Source organism: Electrona antarctica (genome assembly GCF_951216825.1).
Source record: "Electrona antarctica genome assembly, chromosome: 5".
Lineage (NCBI taxonomy): Eukaryota > Metazoa > Chordata > Actinopteri > Myctophiformes > Myctophidae > Electrona > Electrona antarctica.
In genome coordinates, this window is record NC_136810.1 from 50,601,885 (window position 1) to 50,629,723 (window position 27,839).

At 43.0% G+C, this 27,839-nt stretch overlaps 1 protein-coding gene across 1 annotated transcript in view; it reads left to right on the top strand.

Moving 5' to 3' along the window:
- mbtps1 (membrane-bound transcription factor peptidase, site 1) overlaps positions 1-27,839 on the top strand; it is a 40,094-nt gene that overhangs the window by 342 nt on the left and 11,913 nt on the right. The window contains exons 2-14 of the mRNA XM_079502084.1: positions 5,080-5,641; positions 11,364-11,627; positions 14,993-15,199; positions 16,247-16,357; positions 16,467-16,576; positions 17,906-18,022; positions 19,516-19,583; positions 19,897-19,999; positions 21,417-21,568; positions 23,413-23,574; positions 24,498-24,642; positions 25,168-25,356; positions 25,641-25,816. Coding sequence (XP_079358210.1) covers positions 5,377-5,641; positions 11,364-11,627; positions 14,993-15,199; positions 16,247-16,357; positions 16,467-16,576; positions 17,906-18,022; positions 19,516-19,583; positions 19,897-19,999; positions 21,417-21,568; positions 23,413-23,574; positions 24,498-24,642; positions 25,168-25,356; positions 25,641-25,816 — 2,069 coding nt within the window. The 5' untranslated portion in view covers positions 5,080-5,376. The remainder of the gene's footprint in view (positions 1-5,079; positions 5,642-11,363; positions 11,628-14,992; positions 15,200-16,246; positions 16,358-16,466; positions 16,577-17,905; positions 18,023-19,515; positions 19,584-19,896; positions 20,000-21,416; positions 21,569-23,412; positions 23,575-24,497; positions 24,643-25,167; positions 25,357-25,640; positions 25,817-27,839) is intronic.

Genomic DNA, 27,839 nt, shown 5'->3' on the forward strand with positions numbered 1-27,839 from the left:
ATTTTGAGCTGTTGCGGTGTGGTTCTGACACACGATCGCTTCATGCGTAACGATAACGACTTACAGATGTACTTTACGCCAGAAATGTATTGCAACATAGATTCGTAGATTGCACAAGAAAATACAAAAGCTCCATATTCCAAACAGCAAATAAGTCTGTTTGATGCTCTGTCCATCCATGCTATTATTGATCAAACGTTCTTCTTGGACATATTGCTGCTATAAACTATAGTGTAATAGTATCTTTCTATACCACACACATACTTTTGCATTTTCATCTCATTAGCGTGCTTAATGCTAACTTGTAGTTGGCTACTTCACGTGTTTGTTGGTCAAATGGGATGGTTTTAAACTGGTTGTCACTGCATTGGAAATCATAGATATGCTGTGTTCCTTCTGGCCTCCTCGATTTTTGAAGTGTGCCAATCACGTATTAATTACTATATAATATGTTGACATTATTGATTGTGTTACTGTCATGGTCGTTTTGAACAGATTATATTGATGATTACCTGGCAGTTATTAAACACAAACGAACCTTTTGCATTTAATTCGTGGAAGATGTGAATTGTATCACAACTCCAGGATGGGTTATTGTCTGCAACCAGTCTTCTTTGTGCAGACATAAATGCGGTATGAATACATCATGGACATGACATGTTTATTACATATCTTGTGGACCAATATCTAATCTGTTTTTTTTCTCAGGCACTGAAGTATTTTGGCAAATTGTTTCTAGCAGGCAGAAGTTCCATTGTCATGACTGTTGTCTGGTCTGATGTTAAGTTATCTTTAGTACTTTATTTCATATTATATTGTTATCCTATTATTATTATTTTGTAATCGTGTGTTACCACTTTTTCGGTACTTTAACTGACTACACGACCTATACCTCCTGTGTCTTTTATTTCATCCTGATCCTGACTGCTGCGCTATGACAACTGAATTCCCCTCGCCTATAGATTTAAAAACAAATGGAGATCAGAATTTAATATCTCATAATCTGGAAATTGGAATGAACAGTTGATCTCATCATCTCAACCGTAAGCAGTTTGAGAACGTATATGGCTCTTCCTTTGTTCTTTGTTCTGATTTGGGGGTCTCTCTAGTTGGAATTCTACTCTAGTAATCCATAATAATTTAGGTTTGATTGATGTAATCTTTGTGGCTTAATGTAATGTTGACACAAGTGCTACCAGCCTGTCTTTTACAGCTCTCCCCTAACCAGTAGGACTATTTTTTACAGCCCCAAATCTTAGTTGTTAGGTGTATTGTTTCCAGGCAAAGATCCTGCTCCAAGCCGGGGCTAGTGATTCAAGCTAGCCCCCCCCCCCCCCCCCCCCCCCCCCCCATGTAAAGCCAGCTATGCTCCTATAATTATATTGTATAGAGTCATTTTCTGCCGTAGTCCTAAATCTACATTTTTTTAGTTGGTATTGTGACCACACACACCAGTATGTAATCAAGTCCCTGATTCAACAAGCTTGGTCTCCTTTATGTGAAGTAGTACATCATGAAGGATCTTGTTTTGCTTAGCATTTGCACAATGTATCTCTTTAGGTGGGAGAGATGGACTTTGAGGACATTACCAACCATGTTGTAGTAGTAATAGTAGTGCTTTTTTACTTGTCATTTATTGGATAACACACCTTTTGGAGGGAAAGATGGACTTTGAGAACATTACATCACCATGTTCTCATCTACACACAGGCCTGACGTGATGACCAGTGTTGCATTGGTCATTGCACACAGTACCACACCGTCTCCCTAAGATTTCTCAGGAGCACACGTGCACGCACATGCATCGATCAAAAACAACCTTAAGTTCACACGAACAATGTTTTCAAAGGCTGCCGAGTGTCACACCTAGTGCGGATTAACATAGGAATCAGCCTGAATACACTCTACACACAGTCTACACTTACACTACAGGAGTTGTGGCCTGGTAACTCATGTAGTGTAGGTGTTAAACGACATGCACTTGGCGTCATTAACAATAAGATTGTGTCCCCTCCAAAGATAAGATTGGATGGGTACCTGCATGTGACATTGTGGGTACCACTACCTACATGGCATGGCACTCAACTCTGCACATGCACACTGCTGCACACTCCACTCTGGATAGAACATAACAACATATTGCACACTTTGTCCAGCCATACTCAACTCGGTTGTCATAATCAAGCTGTGCTCATGGAGGCTAACAGACTCATGGGACTATGCAAAATGCAAGGCACATCCATGAAATGACACCATCAGACTCTCCAAGGGAGTGACTCATTCTCAATTCACAGAGAAAGCTGTAATGAAAAACAAAACAAAACCGAGGCATTCAATGTGTTCTGATGCAAGGTTATATATTCCTCCGAGGGAACGTGTCAAAACTGAAAATGCAAACAAAACATTCCAAAATGCCTCATCCTTGGCCATCTGGTGTGAGGTACTGTAAAGGCACCATGCAGGAAGGGAAGTAAAGCTGTCTGCATTTGGCTTATATAACCTGGGGTTTGCACTCAATATGGAGTACTCAAGTTTTCTGTTGAATTTGGGGAATTGCTTGTGTCTGTTCAACTGTCAATTTGTCTGGGCTATGGGCTACGGGGGGAAATGACCCCATACTGGCTCGGCAGTGCCTTTTAGAATAGATGGAACAAAGTTTTATTACAGCGTTCTAGCCCGTGTGCATGGAAGTTCATTTTAGGACAGGAGATCCATCTGCGGGCTGACTGAACAACAACAGACGTTTAATCTCATTCACGTGAACCTCTAGAGTAGACTACACTATGCGTTGTGAGCATGTAGATCTGCTATTTCTGGTGTAGAGATTTGTTGTGTAGATGATGGAAACAAGCAGTATAGTACATACCAGTAAGAAATATAGCAAGCACACTTGTGATATTAGCCAAACCTTTTGTTGCTATTTCTGTGTAAGTAAACTACCAAATCTAAACCAAGTTTACAGAATAACAATAATAATATCTATCTATAAATGCACCACGTCTCTGTGTGTTTACGTACGTACGTCTGTAATCCACGTAACTCGAAAACGGTTCGCCCCACCGACTCAAATTGAACACACGCGTTCCACACCACCACAGGGAGTGCAGTGCCCGGTGTCGAGTGCGTCGGATAGCGATAGCCGGTTGTCCAGAACCAGCACAAAACCTGGACCTGATCACCCCTATATCTCCATATATGGAGCTGGCCTGTTCTGACAACACATCACTCCATATTTGGGCATGCCTGACACAGAACTCCATATATAGGAATAAAGGGATACAGAGAGACCGATTCAGAAATCTCCATATATGGGCATAAAAGGGACACAGACAGATGAGTGGAATGGGTACTCTGACACTGGTACAACAGGTATTGCATAGCCGGGTGGGGCATGGATCTCCAATTTCCATTGTTACCGACTTGGTGCTGTAAAGACTGGCTAAAATGTACATTATGTGCTCAAGATACTATACAGTATCTTGTGCTTGAACCCTAGCTCTGGTCCATAGCTCTAATGCGTTGCATTTAGAGCTATGTTACTCTCGACTTCCGCCGCTCACATGAATGCAGACCAGCCTCTCATCTTTAGCGTAAATAAAAATAACGTTTTTGCTACTCACCAAAAGGGGATTTTGTTTCCACCGGGGAAAAAAATACTTTTAGTTACTCCACTGTGCCCTCTACCGATATTGCCCAGAGAATTGCCTCATAGAGAATATCTTTCCTCCGGTGAAAAAAAATCCCTTTCTGGCCAAAAAGTACCGTTTATACGTGTGGTGGGGGGCTCAGAGTGCTTCCACTAAGGAAAGTAGGCTTTCTTTCTTTTTTTTAAAATTATGTTTTTATTTTGGTCATTGTGTACAAGCATAATGAACAGCTTTACATCATGTGGTCAAGTGCATTATATTCGTTCGTGCTCGTTTCTTACAGGTATATTTCCCATGTTCTCAATGGTGACCAAAGTTACAACATTTACAAGGTTACAGCAGTTACAAAAAACAGACAAGAAAAACAAAAGACAGGAAAGTAGGCTTTCTAATGACGCAACCCGCCTTTGTTTTGGTGAGTAGCAAAAACGTTCTTTTTATTTACGCTAAAGACGAGAGGCTGGTCTGCATTCATGCGAGCGGCGGAAGTCTAGAGTAAACATTGCTCTAAATGCAACACATTAGAGCTATGGACTTTTTTTTGATTGATTGATTGAAAAATGTATTAACAGTTTGCAGAATTACAGTACATTTCAAGCACAAACTCAATACAAAGGCTGTTAACTGTGAGTGGACGACCCAATTAAGCATTACACTTGTTTCCAATAGGGTCCACCATGTTCAAATCATCAAAAACATTTAGAGACGTACAAATAGACACTTCTATATAGACAAAGGACAGAACAGGAATTCATCATAAAGGAGGTAAAAAAAAAGGGAAAAGAAACATATACAGTGAGGGAAAAAAGGGGTGGGCGGTGGGGGGGATTCACAGAGCTACTTGAACCCATGCCTGGTTCTCAGGGAGCGAAAAATGCTCGGATCATTTTGATCCTGTCACTGTCAAAGTAATCACAGTATCAAACAACCATGTGCTCCAGTTTCCTTTTGGCATCCTTCTATAGTCTCTATTCCTCCGACTGTTTCTCAGGCCAGTTTAACAGTTTGGTGTTGATATAATGATTAACGATTACAAAAAACAAATATCGATATGTTAGCTGATATTATTTTGTCCTTTTTTTTTTTTGGTCTTCTAGATACAGCTTGCTTTGTTTGTTCGTTCATGCGTCCATGTAAAGTTGTACCTGGCCCTGACTCTCCCATCTGGTTGTACTGTCCCCTTAGGGCACCATAGGTCTTTATGAATGTAGGAAGAAAGGAGTGGCTATAGGCTCTACCATTCTTACACCGCTTTGTCCTCACACCTTCCCTCATGGTGAGAACATTCTCTGAACAGAACACTGCGTGAAATGGTGTACGAAGGATAGGCCACTGTACATTCCTAAGCTTTGGCACGTTAGAATTCAAATTGTGTGTTTGTTTGGCTTTTCATTGCTTTATTTGTAAATGCTGCTCTCCTTTTTTCCTGCAGGAATAAAGACCAAAGGCACTGCAGGGGTGTTCCAGGTTGACTGCATCGTCCCCATCACTACATTTCTCCTGGTTCCCTTCAAAATTCAACATGGCCACCGTGTTTGTAGTCTGGCAGCGTTACTGACCAGCACTACCTTGGACTACAACCATGGAGAGGAAACGTCGAAAGAAATGAATCAAGCTGCTCAGGCCACACGCCATGTGGACTCATTTGCCAAGCTTTGGCCCTGAACTGCTCTGAAACGACAACCTCCGATCTGTATCCTGCCACTACTTGTTCATGAGTGCTTGAGAGATGCAACACAGAATGTCTCTACTTCCTGTGTGGGTGTCGTCCATGCTGCTGGGGCTGCTGGTTGGCTACCTACCAGTGGTGGGGATGGAATCGGGGGGAGGGGCTAAACCTTCCTCTAACCACACCCCTACCTCGGACCCCACCTCTGGCTCCCCTACCTCGGACCCCACCTCTGGCTCCCCTACCTCGGACCCCACCTCTGGCTCTAACAACTGCTCGGACCACTTACTCAAGCTGGAGTTTTCCACCAATGTGGTAGAACACGGTAAGATTATCTCCTTCCTGTTTGCACTGCTTTCCGTCCAACTTTGTACCTATCACGTTTAGTCAGATATCCTAATTGGTCACAGCTCAGCTGCCTCCGAAAATGTAGATGGAGCACAATGTGTCAACTACATGAGGTTCCGTTGAGCACGGAGCCCAGCATGCAACTGCCCCCAAGCTACTGGCTGTCTCAATAGCACATAGTTCATAGAAGTACATGATTTTACTTGAAAAGGTTAAGAAAACACGTTGACCTTTTTAGAGAAGAGTGTTGCTATAGGGGGGCTAATGGATTTCTGTGCACACACACACACACACACACGGGACAAGCAGTCTGAATGAAAAGTGTAAACGAGGCCTTAGGCAGATGTTGAACTTTGTAAGGCTGGCGCAGGCCCATCTGACAAGCGGCGCGCCTCACCTGCAGACACGCCTGCTGAGATCAACAGAACATGCTCCTTACATCGACACTTCGTGACAAAGCCGCAGGCACAATAAAAGGTGTTTTGAGGGAGAAGTATAGGGATGAAGGAGAAAGACTCAGAGGGTGGATGGCTGGATAAAACATGAAATGGAGTTCTTGAGACCCCCCCCCCCCCCAAGAGTACGTTACCTGTTCAACTATCTTTGAACCGCAATCTCTGCTGTTCCTGCTCAGCCGTAACCAACTCTCTGCTCTCCACTAATGTCCTCACACAGTGCAGTGACCCCTCTGGGGCAGACTCTAGCGACAATGGATGTCTTAATGATACAAATGAAATACTAGCTCTCCCCGAGACACACCTCAGTGTCAGTAACATCAAATGATAATGGCAGCATTGTTGTTATTTTGAACCGGGGACATAACTCAACCCATCCAACTGGTTCATGTGACCCAGGTGTTCCACCTGTTGATGTATTTTGAAAGTAAAATAAGCAATAAAATCCAGTGATGCGCCTGAGTGAATTTGCCTTCATCCTGCATCCTTAGATTCACTATATTGAGAAAGGACGCAATCATGTCACCCTCCGTGGGTCCTGGGATGCAATACTGTACTCAGCAGTGGCACTGTACTAGGACTCATAAAATGTCCCTGGGACCCATCTAAAAGAGCACCCCTGGGTCCCGGCACCCATTACATTGAAAACCTTTTTACGTAACATCACTGAAAATCTCTATTCATTAATAAAGTTGTCCTCTTTACAGTCTTTTTTTTTTTTTTTTAAAGATATTTTTTTGCGGCTTATGCCTTTTATTGGTTTTTGAAGGGACAGACAGTAGGCTGACAGGAAACGGGAGAGAGATGGGGGAAGACATGCAGTAAAGGCCGTGTCGGGCTCGGGAGTCGAACCCGCGGCACACTGCGACTGGATTACCAGTCGGGTGCCCAGACGGTTACGCCACCGCCTGGGCCTCTTTACAGTCTTTAATCATACTAATGATGAAGTGAAACAGAAGGGCCTGTATTTAAAATAAATTAAACATAGCTTCCCTTAACATTTTGTCAAGCATAAACAATACTTAATAATGTATAATAATGTATGCATGATTTCTCTCCAAAAAAATATGTATGTATAATGTATTGTAGATTTAGCGAAGTGGATTCTTATGGGAATTGTACACCGCAATGCTGTAGCATTGTCAGTGTTGTGCTATTCCCACTCTGCCATTCATGTCATTATCTCGCAACCTGCACTTCCACAACAGTGTTCTTTATGTCTCAGAAACTCATTTCTTTGGTTCTAACCTGGGGCGACCTATCCAGTAATGGAGCAATGTTCTCCAGACTGCTAATGTACTACTAGCTTACACTTGTCGTTTCTTCAGGCCATCTTATGTTTCAGGGATTTGGAAAGGCCTTGGCAACTACACAGTTTAATCCATTTTGGGCGGGAACCCCTTTTGGTGTTTTAAACATTGTTATACTGAAAAATATTATATTGAAAAATAGCAGATCTACAAGCTCGTGAACATGTGCCTCAGATCTTTGAATATATATATATATATTCTTTCAGAGTTTCAGTTTTTTAACTAAAATCTTTGCTTCTGGGGGGTCCCTGGAACAACATATTTTCAGATTGGGGGGGGGGGGTCGGGTCGGTGGCATATTTCATATAATTTTTGGGGTCCTTGACGTGAAATATTGAGAACCACTGATATAGAAACATTTGGTTTTTCAGAAAAAGAATACATTTTAAAAATACTTTTTTAATTTCGACGTCAGGCCTAAATGGGTTAAAACCTGATACAATTTTTCTTCCCAAGCAAGGATAATTTGGGAGTGTTTTTTGAGAAGCACCCGAGAGTGCACAGTAAGATCCTTAATGTTACTGTATCTGTTCATTTTACTCTTTGGCAATAAAAGGCCTAACACTGAGGGCTTTAGTGTATCCTGCTGTCTGTGGAAGGCAATACTTGGAGCCTGTGGGGTTGTATCCTATTATGCAGTATCTCTCTGTTAACACTTTGATTGCTGCAAGATCTCAACAGGCCTATTTGGATGTTGCTGCCGTTTAACATTGCACAAAGGCCTTGTTCGGGGGCCCACAGTAAAATGTTCTCTTATAGCGAGAATCACACGCCTACATCAAAAGAAAGCTGAACTTGTCCACTTCAATTAAAAAAATACATTTTGATTTTACCATGTTCCATTCTGGAGATATTGACCTTTTTGCAACACCTGCATTTGCCTGGAAGTGGTTATCTTGAACAGCGAGCAGAGTTATGGATGGTTTAAAGTCAGAGACATTGACAGGCAGATATAAAATTGAACCCAATAAATATCCTATACATCCTATACACCGAATGAAAGCCCTGAATGTGTACTTTTACGAGGAAAACAGTAAACATTGATCCCATCTACAGTTAGACAGTAATTGGTTATTGAATGCAGCTTGTGCCCACCAGATAACTTCAGAGAAGACATGGACGTGAACTCCTCAATATTCACAAAATAAGGCCTATAGCGACATATAAATACTATATACCGTATGAAACAGAAGACTCTCTGCTTTCATAAGGAAAAAAATTGTACTGTAATAATAAAAAAATCACACCCCTGTGAAGTGAGCAGTGCAACTCTACTTCTCTACTTATTCACTACAGCTCGCTATATACGGACTGAGGCAGAAAGTCATGTAAACCTTTTATTTACAGTTTGGTCTGTAAACTTCTACTGTAATAATAAAAATCACACCCCTGTGAAGTGAGCGTTGCAACTGTTCTGTACTTATTCACTACAGCTCGCTATATACGGACTGAGACAGAAAGTCATGTAAACCTTTTATTTACAGTTTGGTCTGTAAACTTCTACTGTAATAATAAAAATCACACCCCTGTGAAGTGAGCGGTGCAACTGTTCTTTATAGTTGCGCGGTGCAACTGTAGAGAACAGTTGCACCGCTCACTTCACAGGGGTGTGATTTTTATTATTACAGTAGAAGTTTACAGACCAAACTGTAAATAAAAGGTTTACATGACTTTGTCTCAGTCCGTATATAGCGAGCTGTAGTGAATAAGTACAGAACAGTTGCAACGCTCACTTCACAGGGGTGTGATTTTTATTATTACAGTAGAAGTTTACAGACCAAACTGTAAATAAAAGGTTTACATGACTTTCTGCCTCAGTCCGTATATAGCGAGCTGTAGTGAATAAGTAGAGAAGTAGAGTTGCACTGCTCACTTCACAGGGGTGTGATTTTTTTATTATTACAGTACAATTTTTTTCCTTATGAAAGCAGAGAGTCTTCTGTTTCATACGGTATATAGTATTTATATGTCGCTATAGGCCTTATTTTGTGAATATTGAGTTCGGGTCCATGTCTTCTCTGCAGTTATATCTGGTGGGCGCAATGTGCATCCACCCAGTATCCAATTTATGACAAACTGTACATGGGATCAATGTTTACTATTTTCCTCGTAAAAGTACACATTCAGGGCTTTCATTCGATGTATAGGATGTATAGCATATTTATTGTGTTTATTGTTATATCTGCCTGTCAATGTCTGACTATAAACCTTCATAACTATGCTTTCTTTTTGATGATGATTGCCGCCTCGCCTAATCTATCTCACTGCTTTCATTGTTTTGATCGCAGTAACATTGGGGGGGGGGGTCATGGGCACATTGGGCAGCAAAAGTCTTGATCCGTACGGCTATAAAAAGTCCCATTCCACCGTTCGGTTCAGAACTATAGTATAACGGCGAGACGCGTTGTCATCAGCTGATTTTGTTTTTCAAGCTAGTGTAGGGGAACATGCCTGGGCATGCTAGCCTGGCACGGCCAGACTCATAGCGAGGGTTCACTGATGTTTCCTCCGGGGAAGAATCTTCAGTGAATCCCCGCTATGAGGCTGGCCAAGCCAGGCTATGGGCATGCAGCTTGGGGGCGATGGAGGGGGAAAAAAGCGTCACCCGGCTGTGATGTCGACGAGAAGGAAAAAATGACTTCCACAGATGACAACACCACGGTTTAGGTCGCGGAAAAGTTCGTTATACATTACACCCGGGTCGATTACGTCCCCGACGCGTTCATTGCGGTCTTATCACTACAATTATAATGAATAAAAAAGCGTTACAATCACACGTCTGAGCGATCTCCGATTATGACGGCTCTGCATGGCGATACGTGATCCACCAACGGAACACTGTCTTGTCGTGGCAGCCCCTCGATACTGTGGTTAGTTCGTAATATTGTAGGCTCGGGGATCGTTTGGTCGCTACAGTATGAAGAAGGAAACATGCATCTGTCCATGTGTGTTGCAGATGTTATGCATTGCAATGCCGATCTGGTGCATATGTGTTTAGGCAATAGGCAGCGTTCCGTTCAGCGTTCAACTGGCTTCTACACGTAAAGCGGCCAGCCCTCCTGTTTTCAGGAGGGGAGGGGGGTTTTTGTTTTTTTTTTTTTTTTCTGATCACGTGAGCGGGAGTAAGCAGCAATGATAGGGCGATGGTTCTTCATTGTCCGGGTGGGTAAAAAGATGAATGAAAGTATTCTATAAAAAAGTGATTGAAACGTATTGATACGTGATCCGCACCCGACGTTTGATTAATTGATAACGTATTGATACGCGATCCGCGTTGGGAGTGTTAATACATTGTTTGTGTCCCTAAACCTATTCAGCCGAATAGGTTTATAGGTTTTATAATGGATAGTCCAGCTGTAACGGCTGCAACCAGAAATGCTCGTCTTAAAACAGTCATTTTTTCTGCCGACGGCTCGGTGGGGCAGTTCTTATATTTAGAAATAAGTTTAGGGTTAGGCATAGTTTTACTGAGGTTAAGTTTAGGAATAGTGTTTGGGTTTTGGCACCCTTTTACCAAGGTTGAGAATAAGGTTAGGTTTAACCGTTTAGAAGACATAGTTACGTTTAGGGATAGCAGGCAGAGACCGTTCTACCGTTCCGCCGGCTCTACACCCGGCGAGCGCTCTGGTATTAGTTTCCATTTGTTTTGTTGTTCTCAGCCTCAGCATAAAGAGACAGCCTGATGAAGGTCAAATAGACCGAACCGTTGTGTTTTCCCTTAATAAACCTTTCAACTGCATTTGAAGACGGTGTGCAGGAGCTTTTTTCTTTTTCAGTACGTCGGGCCCTTGGTTGTCCTTCTCCTACGCACCTGTCACCTGTAGGTGTGAAAAAGCCATACTTTTTATTGTTGTTCTCAGCCTGAAACCGTCGAGTCTGTCTGTGTACACGGAAACACTGTTTCATGTGTTGTTTTCTCCCCTCTTGTTTCCAGAGTACATTGTAGCATTCACAGGGTATTTCTCGGCCAAAGCCCGGCGCCTTTACATCAGCAGCGCCCTGCGCAACACCGGCGAGGGAGCGTTGGACTGGCACATTGTTCCCCGGGAAAATCCAGCCTCGCACTTCCCCAGCGACTTTGATCTGCTCCACATCCGTAAGGCATCGCCTAGCAACCTGTTGACCTTAGAAGACCACCCCTACATCAAGAGAGTGACGCCACAGCGGAAAGTGTTCCGAACACTCAAATACATCCCCTGTAAGTCAACAATAATATGTACCATTATTTGAATGATCCATAAACGTACAGCAAGCCAATTCACCACAGAACGCAATGTACCCTTTTATTTCAGAATTGAGTCTGTATTTATGTTCCGTCTTGGCTATCTGTGTTGCAATTGTGGTTTGGTGGGGATCACATATCGTAGCTCTAGGTGGGGACCAGCCTGGGAGTGTTGATGTAGGTAGGGAGACGTGTTTGTGTGTCTGTGTGTGGCTGTGCACAGAGAGAGGGGAGAGAGAGGGAGAGAAAGGGAGAGTAATGGGGGAGCTTGACACTGGAGTCTGTGTGTGCCTTCCTTGGGAGTGTAGTTAGTGAGTTAATGGGGAGGGGGGGTGGAGAAGGGTGGGTCACCCCACTGTACCTGGCATTGCATGAAAGGCTTTAGTCAGCGTGCCCCCACTGACACAAACCCCAGCCCACCATATAACATTTGACTGAAGTCTTAACAATGACAGCATGTGTATCACTACTAGTAGCACCAGTAACACAGTTGTCCTTTCCCAGAACTCAGGGAAAGACCTTGAAAAAAAGTTCACACCAATGTCCGCTGCTGTTCAAATTACATTGTTTTTTGCCAGCTGCTTGAAAAGCTGTTCCCAGACCTCTGCTAGCGACCTAGTGGAAACCTTTTCATCTGCCTCTAGGCTGCCTGTAAGCCAATGGGAGACTTACCCATAAAACCCACAGGGCCCTACCCCTAACGTACTGTATGCCATGCCTTACCCGCAAATAGCGGGTTTAGAACCTTCCACTATCCGTGAACCGTAATCCGTTATCTTGCGGCCACACTACCCACTATACATTATGCCGACTCCTTTCTTCGCGGCTGGACGTGTTACCCGTGGGTGTGTTTTTGCGCTTTCCTTACAATTGCTATCTTGCCCCCACAGGTTTAGGACAGTGGAAAGCGCCTCCTCAGACCAGCCGCTTGATAGAACGTGTAATAGTCAGGAGTTGAGCTGCCTGGACGCACACCAGCAGTTATTCACAGCTCAGAGGTCTCGTTCTCCACAAATCTCTGTGATTGTAATTTTCCTATAGTCGGCAGAAGTGAGAGTGTTTAAATCCTTGTGTCCATTGTTTTTATATAATTGTCTATTCAAAGAAGTTATTTGATTTGTGCCGTGCATTCATTGTGCGCTATTCCATTCGCTCGTTCAGTTTCATCACTCCATTGCGCAGCAAATAATTAATGGATTACAATAATATAAAATTCCCCATAGTAACACGTAACGCGGGCAGCACAAAGTCCCTGCTTTATTGCGAGGTCACCGAGTTGAATCGTGGATGATAGAGAGGAGCTACTGGACACACAAAACAACCCTCTGTATCAAATGTATTCCAAGGCAGCGACGCACATGGCTCTTCCATGGGCCATATTCTAAGGCAAGATATCACTGGGGATAATGGGTACTGTAATGCAGGGGTTCTCAACCCGTGGGTCGCGACGCCTCGGGGGGTTGCCAAATTATTTTGGGGGGTCCCCCCCAAAAACAAACAAAAAAAAAACGTTTAGAACCCCTGCCATAATGGATTGCGCAGTCTTCTCTCAAAGGCGATGGCATGTGGCGCAGTGATTGGTTTAATTATTGTAACGCCCAAACGACACCTATGCATAATGTAACGGATAGCGGAGGCGTTTTAGGGATTTAGGCTGGGATACAAGATGGCAATTTTTGCGGTGGAACGCCCCTTACGCAATGCTAAATCCCCAAGTTATGGATTTTTGTGTCTCTGACGCAAGACAGGGCCCATAGTCTGAAAGGCATAAAACCCATACTCTGAAGTAACGTCGCAATGTGAAGCCGTGAGCAGAGACTGATTATAGATGTTCATAAACGAGAGCTTTCTGCAGCTGGCAATTATGACTCAATTATGAGTCATTCTTGTTTAACCCATTTTGGGCGGGAACCTCTTTTGGTGTAAGCATCATGTTATACTTTAGCTATTGAAAAATAGCAGATCTACAAGCTCATAGCGCGCCACCGAGTGGCGCGCTACGAGCTTGTAGCTCTGCTATTTTTGAAAAATCGAAGAACCACTGACATAGAAACATAGCCTTTTTAGAAAACTGTCAGGATGTAGAAGACATTTTTAGATTCTGATCTCAGGTCAAAATGGGTTTAATATATTTTATGTTGATCCGAGTGGATTTATTAGGGGTAGGTAAGTTATTCTGTTCATGAAGTACCAAAACTATCAGAAAAGAAGCAGCTGGTGTGTGTCAGAGCCTCAGAGGAGACGTGGTGGTTGTCTTCCCCCTCCCTGAGACAGGACAACACACATGGGCGGGAGTTGGCATAATACATAAACTGGGTATACATTTCATAAGGAGAAGAGACTGGAGCAGCACGGACGTTTAGAGCCTTTTATTAGGCGCTAAAGTATACAAAGACTAGTCTAGTCTTTGTATACTTTAGCACCTAATAAAAGGCTGGACTAAGTATACAAAGTATACAAAAGTATACAAAGACTAGACTAGACTAGTATTTGTATACTTTAGCACCCAATAAAAGGCTCTAAAGGTCCGTGCTGCGTCCGTCCAGTCTCTTCTCCTTATGCAACTCATGTCCTTGTACCTGCCGTTTCAGGCTTGAGGCGCTTTGGTAGACTCATTTCATTTGAATTAAACTGAAGAGAATGTTACATTTCTTTCCCCCTGTTGGTCCAGATTTCCTTTTTGAAGGTGTGAAAGGCGTGATTAGCTTGTTGGTTGCTGCTGCGGCTTGCTAATGATCTTATAATGGTGGTGTTCTGTTATGGTGAGATTAGATTGACTCAAATGAGGCAATGATGTAATAATGTGCCTGACTCCCGTTATGATTTCAAGTGAAAGGGGATATGAGAGAGACAAAGACAAATAAGAAGGAGAGATATTGGCTAAATAAGCTCCGGGCTCCAGGGTAGTGCTGCACGATTCTTGCTCAAATGTGAATCTCGATTTTCCCTCCACAAGAAGTGAGATCACAATTTCTCACACGATTATCATTTTGTCCATGAAAATAATTGTCTCTCTCTTGTAGCAAAACCATAAGAGTAACTGAAATGAATTGGACAGCCAGCTAGTTCTGGACGATTCTTGCTCAAATTTAGAAATTATATCGCATGATAGGATAGGTGTCTGAATCTAGATTGCGATCTTTTTTCGATTAATTGTGCAGCACTAGTCCAGGGGATTATGTTATGTGGAGCGGTAAGTAGGATAAGGTAGTGGTACTGTACACGTACGGGGAATTGTTGTGAAGTCAGTGCACGTAGCAACATAAGCTGTTATTGATGTTCTTTCGAGGTTACCGACATGCAATCAACTGTGTATGTCTGTGGCTGATGTCCTTCCGTAGCACCTGAACCCCCTGCACCCTCTAACGCCACTCGATGGAGGCAGTCGTGGCAGTCATCCCGCCCCTTTCGCCGGGCGAGCCTATCCCTTGCTTCGGGCTTCTGGCACGCCACGGGTCGCCACTCCAGCCGGCGTCTGCTCCGGGCCATTCCCCGACACGTTGCTCAGATCCTGCAGGCTGACGTCCTCTGGCAGATGGGACACACAGGTAAGATTCTGACGTTTAACAACAGCAGCTCAGGAATTTCAAATGGAACATGGAAGTTCGGTATCTTGAAATGCGATCATTTTTAAGCAAGAGAAATACAGTATGTTTCCCCAAATAATATTATTGGCAAGCCTTAAAAATGCTTCAGAAACTATGTTTCGACTAAAGTTTTTTGAGGAGGTTCTAAACAAGTCTGTTTTTTGATTGATTGATTGAAATATTTATTAACAGTTTGCAGAATTACAGTACATTTCAAGCACAAACTCAATACAAAGGCTGTTAACTGTGAGTGGACGACCCAATTAAGCATTACACTTGTTTACAAGAGGGTCCACCATGTTCAATTCATCAAAACATTTAGAGACGTACAAATAGACACTTCTATATAGACAAAGAACAGAACAGGAATTCATCATAATGGAGGTAAAAAGGGAAAATAAACATATATAGTGAAACTCTGAGAGTGTACGAATGTAGCCCACTCTCAGAGTTAAGGGGGTCCTTGCAATTAAAAAGTTTGAGAACCACTTTTTATAGGCTACAGGTAACGTACATTTCTCCATTGAAACCCACATAAAGGCAGTAACTTAAGAGTTGTTTGAGGAATAACCATGATCCACCACGGCCTTTGAATATAGCATGTGTACAGCATATTTATGTAGTTATCAGATTTTCTGACTGACTTGACAGCAGGTCAGCATCTTATTCTTAATAAATGAATGATATGGACTTATAGTATAAAATGGTCATTCATTGGTTAATGCCATCACTTTTACTATTGGACAGACTTTAACCCATTTTGGGCGGGAACCCCTTTTGGTGTTAGCATTATGTTATGCTTTAGCTATTGAAAAATAGCAGATCTACAAGCTCATAGCGCGCCACCGAGTGGCGCGCTACGAGCTTGTAGGTCTGCTGTTTTTGAAAAATTGAAGAACGACTGACATATAAACATAGCTTTTTCTCAAAAACTGTCAGGATGTAGAAGACATTTTTAGAATTTGATCTCATGTCAAAATGGGTTAATGTGTGTGTGTGTGCGTGCAGGCGCTGGTGTAAAGGTGGCAGTCTTTGACACAGGCCTCAGCGAGAAGCACCCTCATTTTAAGAACGTCAAAGAAAGGACCAACTGGACCAATGAGAAGACACTGGATGATGGTGAGGAAGATGAGCTTGATGACAATGAGCTGTCTGTGAAACCAGATCACATGTGAATGATGATGATGATGATGGCCTCTGTCCTGTGACTGTCTCTCTCTCTCTCCAGGCCTAGGTCACGGCACCTTTGTAGCAGGAGTGATAGCCAGTATGAGGGAGTGTCAGGGCTTCGCCCCGGACTCTGAACTCCACATTTTCAGAGTCTTCACCAACAACCAGGTACATGAATTGAACATTGCCATTCATTAATAATAATAATAATAATAATAGCGCTTTTCATGGTACTCAAAGACGCTGTACATGTGTGGGGGCCAGGGGAGGGAACATAAGAAAAGGACAACTTTATTAGGAAAAAGATTAAGTAAAAGATAAGACTTAAAACCATTAAAACGGTACATAAAGACTCTGCATATTTAACCCATTTTGACCTGAGATCAGATTCTAAAAATGTCTTCTACATCCTGACAGTTTTCTGAAAAAGCTATGTTTCTATGTCAGTGGTTCTTTGATTTTTCAAAAATAGCAGACCTACAAGCTCGTAGCGCCACTCAGAGCTTATAGGCACCAAATCCTCACTCACCAAGCAGCCCAGTTTTACACTCACCATAGACAACTCCTCGGTTTCCCCTTCCCCCCAGGTCAAGAGTCTGGGTGTCGTCCTCGACAGCACCCTATCATTTCATACCCACATCAATAACACCATCCGGTCAGCCTACTTTCACCTTCGCAACATCAACCGCCTCCGCCCTTCACTCACCTCCAACAACACTGCCATCCTAGTCCATTCTCTGGTCGCCTCCCGCCTCGATTACTGTAACTCCCTTCTCTTCGGTCTCCCCCACAAACTCCTCCATAAAATCCAACTGGTCCAGAACGCTGCAGCCCGCATCATCACCAAAACCCCTGCCATCTCCCACATCACCCCCGTTCTGCACCAACTCCACTGGCTACCCATCAAATACCGCATAGACTTCAAGATCCTCCTCAACACATTCAATGCCATCCATAACCTCTCCCCCCCCATACCTGTCTGATCTCATCCATATCAACACTCCCACCCGGGCACTCAGGTCTGCCTCCTCCACCAACCTCACTGTTCCCCCAGCTCGTTTGTCCACCATGGGGGGTAGAGCTTTCAGCCGCTCTGCCCCTCGCCTCTGGAACAGCCTTCCCCCTGACATTCGAAACATGGACTCACTCCCCACCTTCAAATCCCACCTCAAAACTCACCTATTCAGACAAGCCTATGCTCACCTTGAGTAAAGGTCTGCTGCAGGCCTTTGTGTTTATTTTAAACTTGCTTTATTATATTGTATTTCTTTTCTGTTTTGTTAGGCGACCTTGGGTGACCTGAAAGGCGCTATATAAATAAAATGTATTATTATTATTATTATTATTATAGATCTGCTATTTTTCAATAGCTAAAGCATAACATAATGCTAACACCAAAAGGGGTTCCTGCCCAAAATGGGATTAAGCAAAAATAATGCACTGGATACGCGCTGTAAAAACGTGCGTTTCATTTTGTCTTTTTCTCTTCTCTTTCAGGTTTCTTACACCTCGTGGTTCCTGGACGCCTTCAACTATGCCATCTTGAAAAAGATAGATGTTCTCAACCTCAGCATCGGGGGCCCTGACTTCATGGACCACCCCTTTGTTGACAAGGTGATGACGCACTTCCTGGTTATAATGCGGTCAGAAGAGAGATTAGGAAAGTGTAGTGTAATATCGAACCCCATCCTCGCTGCCAGCGATGCGAGCTAGCGAGTAAAGTTACGAAGGTGTGTTCTGACGTACCTCGAGCAACAGCGAACACACTCGCCGTGTCTCTGGGCAAGGTTCAAATAATGTAATAATAATAAAACTTTATATGTATAGTGTCTATTTCAAAATTGTTGCAAAGTGCTTGGCCGATCAAAACGGTAATAATACAATTATGAAATAACAATAGAAAATTGAAACGGAGCAAGATTTAACTCAAGGAGATAAAAAGGCCATCCTGTAGAAAATGTCTGGAAACATCTGGATGGAATAGTAGACAGACAACACAGTAGCCTAGCTTCTCTAGCTGTACCCTCACTTTACTCCTGACGTACTACATCATATTTATATTTGAGGATTGTTCACGGTATACATTAGTGAGACCCTCATTATTCATAGCCTACTTCAGCATAGTTCAAACAACTGTCATCAAAATGTATATTTCAGAGTCGTTCAATCAGTCGACAGTATAGTGAGACCGTCATATTGGTTGTTTTTGCTGAAGGAGACTCATCATTAACCCATTCTGGACGGGAACCCATTTTGGTGTTTAAACTAAGCATTATGTTATACTTTAGCTATTGAAAAATAGCAGATCTACATGCTCATAGCGCGGCACCGAGTGGCGCGCTACGAGCTTGTAGGTCTGCTATTTTTGAAAAATCGTGAAAATGCGGCACAAATCTTTTTTCAGAAGACATTTTTTTAAATGTCGACGTCGGGCCTAAATGGATTAAGGGATACTTGATTCATTATGCATGCACGCTGTGCAGACTCGCGAGTGTGTGTGCGTATATTTGTGTGTACGGGTGCCGCGTTGCTTAATTTGTTTCCGCTCCTGCCATCATTTATTCATTAGTTCATTTGATTGGTTCAGGCTTGATGGTTCAGGATTGATCACAGCGCCATCATGGCCGGCGCTACAAATCAGGAAAGTTAGTCGTGAGATTTCCGTTGCCAGATCACTCGCTCGCTGGCAGGCAGGATGTTTTGAGAACTAGAAAGGAAAACAAAAATCTTCACCTCACACCCCTTTGCTTTCGCCTGTCTGGCTTTGTTTCACTAATATCTCACTCTCAGGAAGGCAAACTTAATTGCCTGTTTCTCTTTTGTCTTTCCTTTGTTTGATGTGGTGTTTGTTTTCATTATGACTTTGATTGACAACCCATACCGGCTGTGAAACAAGCTTCTAAATGAACCCTTTTTTGTGGTAAAAGTGCTCAAACATTTCTCCTTTCCTGCCTTGATGTCCTTACCCCCCTCTCTCGCTTCTTCCCTTTCTTGTTTTTCTTGGAGAAAAACAATTACACAATGGGGAACTATGCACAAAAATGCATTTCACCCACTTTTTTTTACTTGTAAAACTGTGTGACAATAAAGTTGATTCTGATTGACAGGTATGGGAGCTCACCGCTAACAAAGTGATCATGGTCTCAGCTATCGGCAACGATGGACCTCTGTACGGGTATGTTTATCGCTTCAAATCAGCAGCTATTTGTTTCCTGTTCATTGTCACTTTTTTTTTTTTTTTTACTTGTTTATTGCCATTATAGAATCATTTACAGGCAATTTAATTTCATTTTATTTTACAATACATGTTCCGTTTTCTCTCACTTCATTTTTTTTAAGTGTAAAAGTAAAATAAGTGACATTACAAGAAATGGGGGAAAAAAACTAAAATACATAATCACAATTCTATATGTATTTAGATGTGTCTCATTATGTGCTCATGTTTTTTGTCTTCCTCCGTCTTTTTCCCACAAACATCATTGGCTCAGGACCCTGAACAACCCAGCGGATCAGATGGACGTGATCGGAGTAGGAGGGATCGACTTTGAGGACAACATCGCCAGATTCTCTTCTAGAGGCATGACGACCTGGGTATGCTACACCCGGATCTCTTTCTGATTGATTGATTGATTAGTTTATTAGACAGAACGTTGGGACGTGCCAACCGAGAGAATATTCTTGCGCGGTAGATCAAAGGCATGCCAGGCGCATTTGCGCACCAACAGCTGAGCCGGTTATGTAGAGAAATATGACAGGCATTCAAAAGGAACTCAAATGTGATGTTAACTTCCTGTAAGTAGACTTAGGGCCGATTCATACTCCTAATTTTACCGCTGTAGTGCCGAAATGATTTCGGCTCGTCAGAAATTTTCAGTAGCACCGAAGAGACGACTTTAGGACGGTACCCGCCCCCCTTTTATTCGGCTCTAAAATAGGAGTATGAATCGCGCCTAAAACTAGTGTTGACTAATCATTACACGTGGCTCGTATTTTGAAGAGGAAGTCAGTGCACAGAAAGTCAGTTTCAGTTGTAAACAAGCTACTAGGACACTTTCCCAAAGTTACGCTGTGCTCCCCCCCCCCCCCCCCCCCCCGTGCCGTGCGCACCAACTTGCATGTACAGGTGCTCCTTTGAGAACTAGCCCAAATAATTATGTACAGCACTGGGTATGAAATTCGAGTCAAACTGGAGGCTGGCCAGACTGATAGCGGAGTGAAAAAACAAATTCACGGAACGCAGCGAATCGGGCTGGAAACCAGGCTAGATACTTCTCCCATGTTTGTTTTATAAGTGGGTGGTACCACACCGTTGTTCTCGCTTGCTTCCTCTAGCATTGTGGCTGTGGGTGTTGCTCACTTTCTTATTTTAGCTCACTCTCTTGCACTCTCTCTCTCACACACGGGTGTCGCCAAGGGGCAAATGCCATCGTTCAGAAGTCTTTGCACCACACAGCAACTCATCTATCTGCAGTAGACCAGAGCTCACAGCCACCCTGGGCTCTGCACTCTGTTCCTTCAGTCATCCAATCCCATGGCGTAGTTCTGCCCCTTCGGTCGTATCCAGTTAGGCGTTTCGACACTCTCCTGTCTCCTGCACATACCAGCTCTTTTATCAGTCGTAGACCCAGGCTGTCATATACAGTACTTGAAGATGTCATTTAGCTGTAACTCCCACCCCCAGCTGTCTAGTCAGTCAGTCCCTCCAGATCCTTTCTCCGTATTCACATTCACATATTTCTGCCCCCATATTCACAGTCAGTCAACCACACAAAAGTAAAAAAAACAGAACCGTCCCATTTCCCTTTCAGCCCATTATCCTTCTCACTTTCTCTCCGTCTTTTGCCATTACTCTATCCTTCACTCTCCAGGTTTTTTCACTCCTGTCTCTGTCCATTTCTGCCATAATCCATCTTTTCAAAAGCTCAACTTCTCATCGTCACTTTTTCTCTTCATCAACTTCACTGTCTTCATTTTGCCTCTCTTTGCCTCTCTCTCTCTCTCTCTCCAGGAGCTGCCAGGTGGCTATGGCCGAGTGAAGCCTGACATCGTGACCTATGGGTCGGGGGTCAGGGGGTCAGGGCTGAAGGAGGGCTGTCGCTCCCTGTCTGGCACCAGTGTGGCATCACCTGTGGTGGCCGGAGCGGTCACCCTGCTGGCCAGGTCGGTATCAGAACCATTGTTGACTCGCCCCTATGCTGTTGTGTGTGTGTATAACACGCCTACATTGTTGTCGACGCCATGCCTGGCGAAGACCCAGAATCAAATCAAATCAAATCAAGCTTTATTTATATAGCACATTTAAAACGATCGAGATTGACCAAAGTGCTTTACACAATAAAATCTAGAGACAGTTATGCATACAAAATACAAAAACATCAAACAAGTAACAACAAGAAATGAAACAGTTCAAATGACAAAAATAAGGATCAAAGGCCATAGAAAAGAGATGAGAAGAGACTTAAAAAGTTCAATGGACTGAGAACTTTTAATATAAAAAGGGAGGCTATTCCTGAGAGTGGGTTCTGCAACAGCGAAGGCACGATTACCTCTGGATCTTAAATTGGATGGGGGGGACAGTCAAAACGTTGTTATTGGATGGGGGGGACAGTCAAAACGTTGTTATTGGATGGGGGGGGGGGACAGTCAAAACGTTGTTATTGGATGGGGGGGACAGTCAAGACCTTGTTATTGGATGGGGGGACAGTCAAAACCTTGTTATTGGATGGGGGGACAGTCAAAACCTTGTTATTGGATGGGGGGACAGTCAAAACCTTGTTATTGGATGGGGGGACAGTCAAAACATTGTTATTTCTCTGCAAATGAAGTGCCTGGGAGTGTGCGGACTGCCTTCCCTTTTCACTGTATCATAACCCTGGCCGTGTCCATATCATGAATTTTAAGATCTATATTATATTATTTTATTTTTTGAGGGCCACTAGCCCCTCCAACGTCTGGTTTTCAGACATGACATCATGTGGAAGCCAAGTTAAAGACTTTTGAAGTTTGTCACCCTCAAAAATCAGCAATTTCCCCCTCACAAAAAAACATGCCCCCCCCAAAAAAAAATCAGTGTGATGTGGCAGGCAAGTCTATGGACTTTTTATGTTTTTTTTAACCCATTTAGGCCTGATGTCAAAGAATTTGACGTCAGAATTACGAATTTTCAAAAATAGCAGATCTACAAGCTCGTAGCGCGCCACTATTTTTCAATAGCTAAAGTATAACATAATGCTTAGTTAAAAATCAAAAGGGGTTCCCGCCAGAATGGGTTAAGAATGCCCCTTCTGTGACGTACAAAAGCAAACAAAGGCTCACTCACGCACAAGTGATTTTTTTTAAAACTTTTTTTTGAAATTCACTTCTACAGGACCAAACTTGTGTCCTGTGTTTGTGTTGGCAGCATGTTAAGCTGCCCTCGCTCAAAAAGATAAAAGGCATCCCTATTCTGGGCATGTCAACGTTAGGCAACGTGTCGGGATGCAACACATCGTCTAATTCCGAATTATATAAAATGGGTTAAGTGGTTAAGTAATTTTCTTAAAGAGGAGCCCTATTTTAGTTTCCCGAAAATGTTACAATGCGTGACAAAAAGTAGCAGGCCCTTAGAATTTCTTCTCAGTCACTCGTTATCCCTTTTGGTCTCGGGGCGAAAACTCTCTCTGTTGTGGTTTGGCATTCCCGGCACGGATGTGTGACTAGACTGGACAGATAGCAGCAGATATGGTTGTTGTTAAACACCACACCACCCTTCCTGTCTACTCCCTTCTCCCTTGGGAACACAGTACATTCAAAACACATTAAACTGCCCAGGTATTCATGAACTCTCCGTCATCGACGGTGAATGTGTTAGAAGGGAAATTACACTTGTATACGTGACTGTAATGTCATGAACATTGATGGATAATCCACCAGCCCTCTTTATCTCTCCTATGCACACACACACACACACACACACACACACACACATTCTCTAATCCAATCGTCGTTCTCCTTTAACCCCACAGCACTGTGCTGAACCGAGAGCTGGTGAACCCAGCCTCCATGAAGCAGGCTCTGATCGCGTCGGCCCGCAGGCTGCCTGGTGTCAACATGTTCGAACAGGGCCACGGGAAACTAGACCTGATCAGAGCCTACCAGATCCTCAACAGCTACCGACCCCAAGCCAGGTAGGCCTGGAGACGCCACGTGAACACCAGCGTTGGAAAAGTTACTCAAAAACTATAATATATTACCTACTAGTTACTTCATCCATTTAGACCCATTTAGACGATTCTACAAATGTCTTCTAAATGCTGACAGTTTTCTGAAATAATTATTTTCACGATTTTTCAAAAATAGCAGACCTACAAGCTCGTAGCGCGCCACTCGGTGGCGCGCTATGAGCTTGTAGATCTGCTATTTTTCAATAGCTAAAGCATAACATAATGCTTAAAACACAAAGGGGTTCCCGCCCAAAATGGGTTAAGATTATTAGTTTACATATTACTCCCTGGAAGACAAAAAAAGTAACTTGCTACTTCACTTTTTATTTTATTTTCTCCCCTCAGTAATTGCATCTTTTGTCCCCAAACGTCTCACATATACCCAGTTTGTTTTCCGGACGGTTTAGGTCTGCCCTTCCACGTCTAATTCACACGCACAGAAAAATGTGCATCTTTTCTAGAACGGATCACCACCCTGCAAAGCAACTCCATCCCAAACTAGTCCACCATTATAAACACTCCAGTACCGCCAAGGCTCGTGAAAATAGTAACTTGTGACTTTTGCAAAATGGTAATATTATTACTGAAAATGTGAAAGTAATTCGTTATATTTCTAGTTACTGGAAGTCTTTTACACCAGTGGTTACCAAAACTAAAATAGAAATTAGACGTTTGCCCTGAGACCCAAACTAGTGGGGGAAAAAAACAGATCTACAAGCTCACAACGCTCACAATTTTATTTAGCTTTAATCCATGTGTATGAACACACAACATTGCACGCACGGACTACTTTCCCTATCATGGTGTGTTTTTCTGTGTGTTTAGCCTGTCTCCTAGTGTATTTCTGTGTGTTTAGCCTGTCTCCTAGTGTATTTCTGTGTGTTTAGCCTGTCTCCTAGCTACATCGACCTGACAGAGTGTCCATACATGTGGCCATACTGCTCCCAGCCCATCTACTACGGGGGAATGCCCACCATCGTCAACGTGACCATTCTAAACGGAATGGGTGTCACTGGCAGGATTGTCGACAAGGTACAGTCTCTCTCTCACTCTCTCACACACACACACACACACACAGTGTCTGTGTTGTGCACAAACACTGTGACACAATTTCATTCAGGTTACAACTCTGGCGGAAATGTCTGAGAATGGACTCAACTGGGGAGATCTCTAAAGAACCGGCCGCCAATAATCCAATGACGTGGAAGACATTTGTCAATGGCTTATGCTCCCTTGAGGAGCAAAGGGCTTAAGTCAAGTCAAGTACTACAACTCTGGCTTGTACTTCATCAAAGGATTTCTGACTTTCGATTGGTTGTTCACACAAAATCATGAAGAGTTGACTGTGGAATATCAGGATCTTTAACTATAGAAATAAAAAAAGACATACATTTTAGTCGACTAAATCAACTGTAGATTTAGTCTACTAAAACCAGATGACTAAAATATGACTAAAACTAAATGAAATTTTATTCAAAAGACTAAAACCAAATTCTAATTTGCTGTCAAAAGCAACACTAAATTGCATTTAAATGATCATGTCTCCATCCCTTCCAGCCTATCTGGCAGCCCTACCTGCCTCAGAATGGCGACCACATTGACGTGGCGGTCTCCTATTCGCCGGTGCTGTGGCCGTGGGCGGGCTACCTGGCCATTTCCATCTCGGTGGCCAAGAAAGCGGCATCGTGGGAAGGCATCGCTCAGGGTCATGTGATGGTCACCGTGGCGTCGCCTGCAGAGAATGACGTGAGTGGCTTCAAGCTGTGTGTAAGCGATATTAACCCATTAATGGCATTTTTATATCTGCGACCCCGATTTATATCGTAAAATCACTCTGAGCGTGTACAAATGGAACCAAACGGACCCGTACAAATGGACCCCACAAGGGTCTATTTGGTTCCTAACTATCATTTAGCTGGGGACCCCCTGGAACTCCCTCAAGGACCCATGGGGGTCGCCGGACCCCACTTTGGGACAGTGTCAACCAGAAAAACTAAAATGAAATGCTTCCCCTGTTCCGTCCTGTGCAGTCCGAGGCCGGGGGTGGGGAGCTGACCTCCACGGTCAAGCTGCCAATCAAGGTGAAGATCGTACCGACTCCTCCGCGCAGCAAGAGGGTGCTGTGGGACCAGTACCACAATCTCCGCTACCCGCCGGGCTACTTCCCACGGGATAACCTCCGTATGAAGAATGACCCGCTAGATTGGTGAGTGTCGCTAGCCTGGCTGATAAGCCAGACTCAAATCACACTGTCGTGTGGTATTTGAGTCTGGAGATGCTGTGTATGGATCTTGTTTCCCGGGGGGCGGGTTCTAACATTTTCTCTTTGACGCAATTGGTCAGAGCTACTGTCAGTCAAAGGTCTCAAGCATTGAACGTCACTGTACCAAAGCCCGCCCATATTGCATACCGTGTCCCGATTGGCCACACCAGTTCTCTGGTGTAGGAAATGGGCGTACAATTGAGCCTCTCCAGACCGTAATCCGCCGGCAGGCAATTTTTGTTTTGCCAACGGCTGATTCGGTCTGGCTTATTAGCCAGGCTAGAGTGTCGCTGCGTTTCCTAGGCCTCGCCACTTTTATTTGATTTTACCCCAGTAAGACCGGGAAAGCATCCGCGTCATTTTAGATTTTATCTGTGGCTATTTAACTTTGTGCTGCGCTGCGAGCTTGTACATCTGCTATTTGTAGAATCGGCCTCAGGTCAATGGTTATAATAGTTTTGGTTTTTTCATTATAGTTTAGTGACAATGCTTAGTTTTAGTTGAGTTTTTAGTAGTTTTAGTGTTTTAGTTTAGTTCATACTTTGGGTTATTTGTCAGGTGCAGGATTCTAAAAGGTCAGAGTAAGTAGGCCTATTGTGTAATAAAAACTCAATAAAAGATACCACTTAAATATATTCAGTTACTGTTGGTAACGAGAAAAAGCTAAGGGCATTTTCTCAAAAAACACAGTACAGTTTGGGTCAGTTATTGTTTTAGTTTTTTTATTATAGTTTTTATTTAGTTCAGTTAAAGAAAACTAGTTATTGGGCATTCATTTTATAGGGGTTTATATGTGACCATACCTCTGTATTAAAAAATACACTACAGGAATTTTCTTGGGCTCTGAAATGTTGTTTTCTACAACTTTTATTATTGAAATGTAATCCATATGCCTAGTGGATGAAATATAAAATTGTTGCAACAAAAGAAAAGTAGAGAAATATGTATAATTACCCAATTTATAGCCAACATTTTCAATTAATTTAAATATTTTTACGATTGGCCACCTGGTTAAATTGGCCACAGCTGATAAATACCTCACTTCACATTTGGCAACAACTGTTGGTAGTGGATAGTCACAAAGAATCCTTGCTCGTAAAAAGTTGGTATCAAACATAGTTGATTACTTAAGAGGAGAACTCATTGAACTCACTCACATTTTATTCCCCTGGGTTGGCACAGATACTCTTTTTTTCAAATCATATGCAGCAAAGGTGCTACCTATGTTTCCCAATGGTGATGATGATGATGATATCACAGACATAGCAATTACCCAATTTATAGCCAACATTTTCAATTAATTTAAATATTTTTACGATTGGCCACCTGGTTAAATTGGCCACAGCTGATAAATACCTCACTTCACATTTGGCAACACCTGTTGGTAGTGGATAGTCACAAAGAAGAGTCAAACAAACATTTGAGTCAAGCAGATATGGAGAAAACCTGCTACTTTGAGGAGCTACAGTATATGCCTGCAAAACAGAAGGCAATAGGTCTATTCCAGAAGCATCGGTAGCCAGAATAGTCAATGCCAGCAAAAAGTATGGTGATGATAAACACAAGGGATTGGAACAGTTACATGGAAACTTAACTGTACCTGTTCACCGCAAGTGTGTAGATCACCCAAAAATAATAAAGAGGGATAGGGTTGGTCCTCCAGTTGTTGAGCCAAAGAGAGTAAGACGATCAGAACAATCCAAGTTCATTGCTCACCAACACTGGTGATTATTGTGAAATAAAGAAAGATCCTAAACATTCAAGTCGATGGAAAATGGCATATCTGTGCAGATGAAAATGGTCTAAAGGAGACTATCGTGTCTGCAACATGGTCAATAATGAACAAGCGAACGCAATCCACATCAGACTCGCAGGTGTTCCTTTTGACCTGCATTCTACAGGCATAAGGTATCACGTTGACTTTAAAGCCAAATTCATGTGTTCAAGAAACATTCAAGCTGCAATT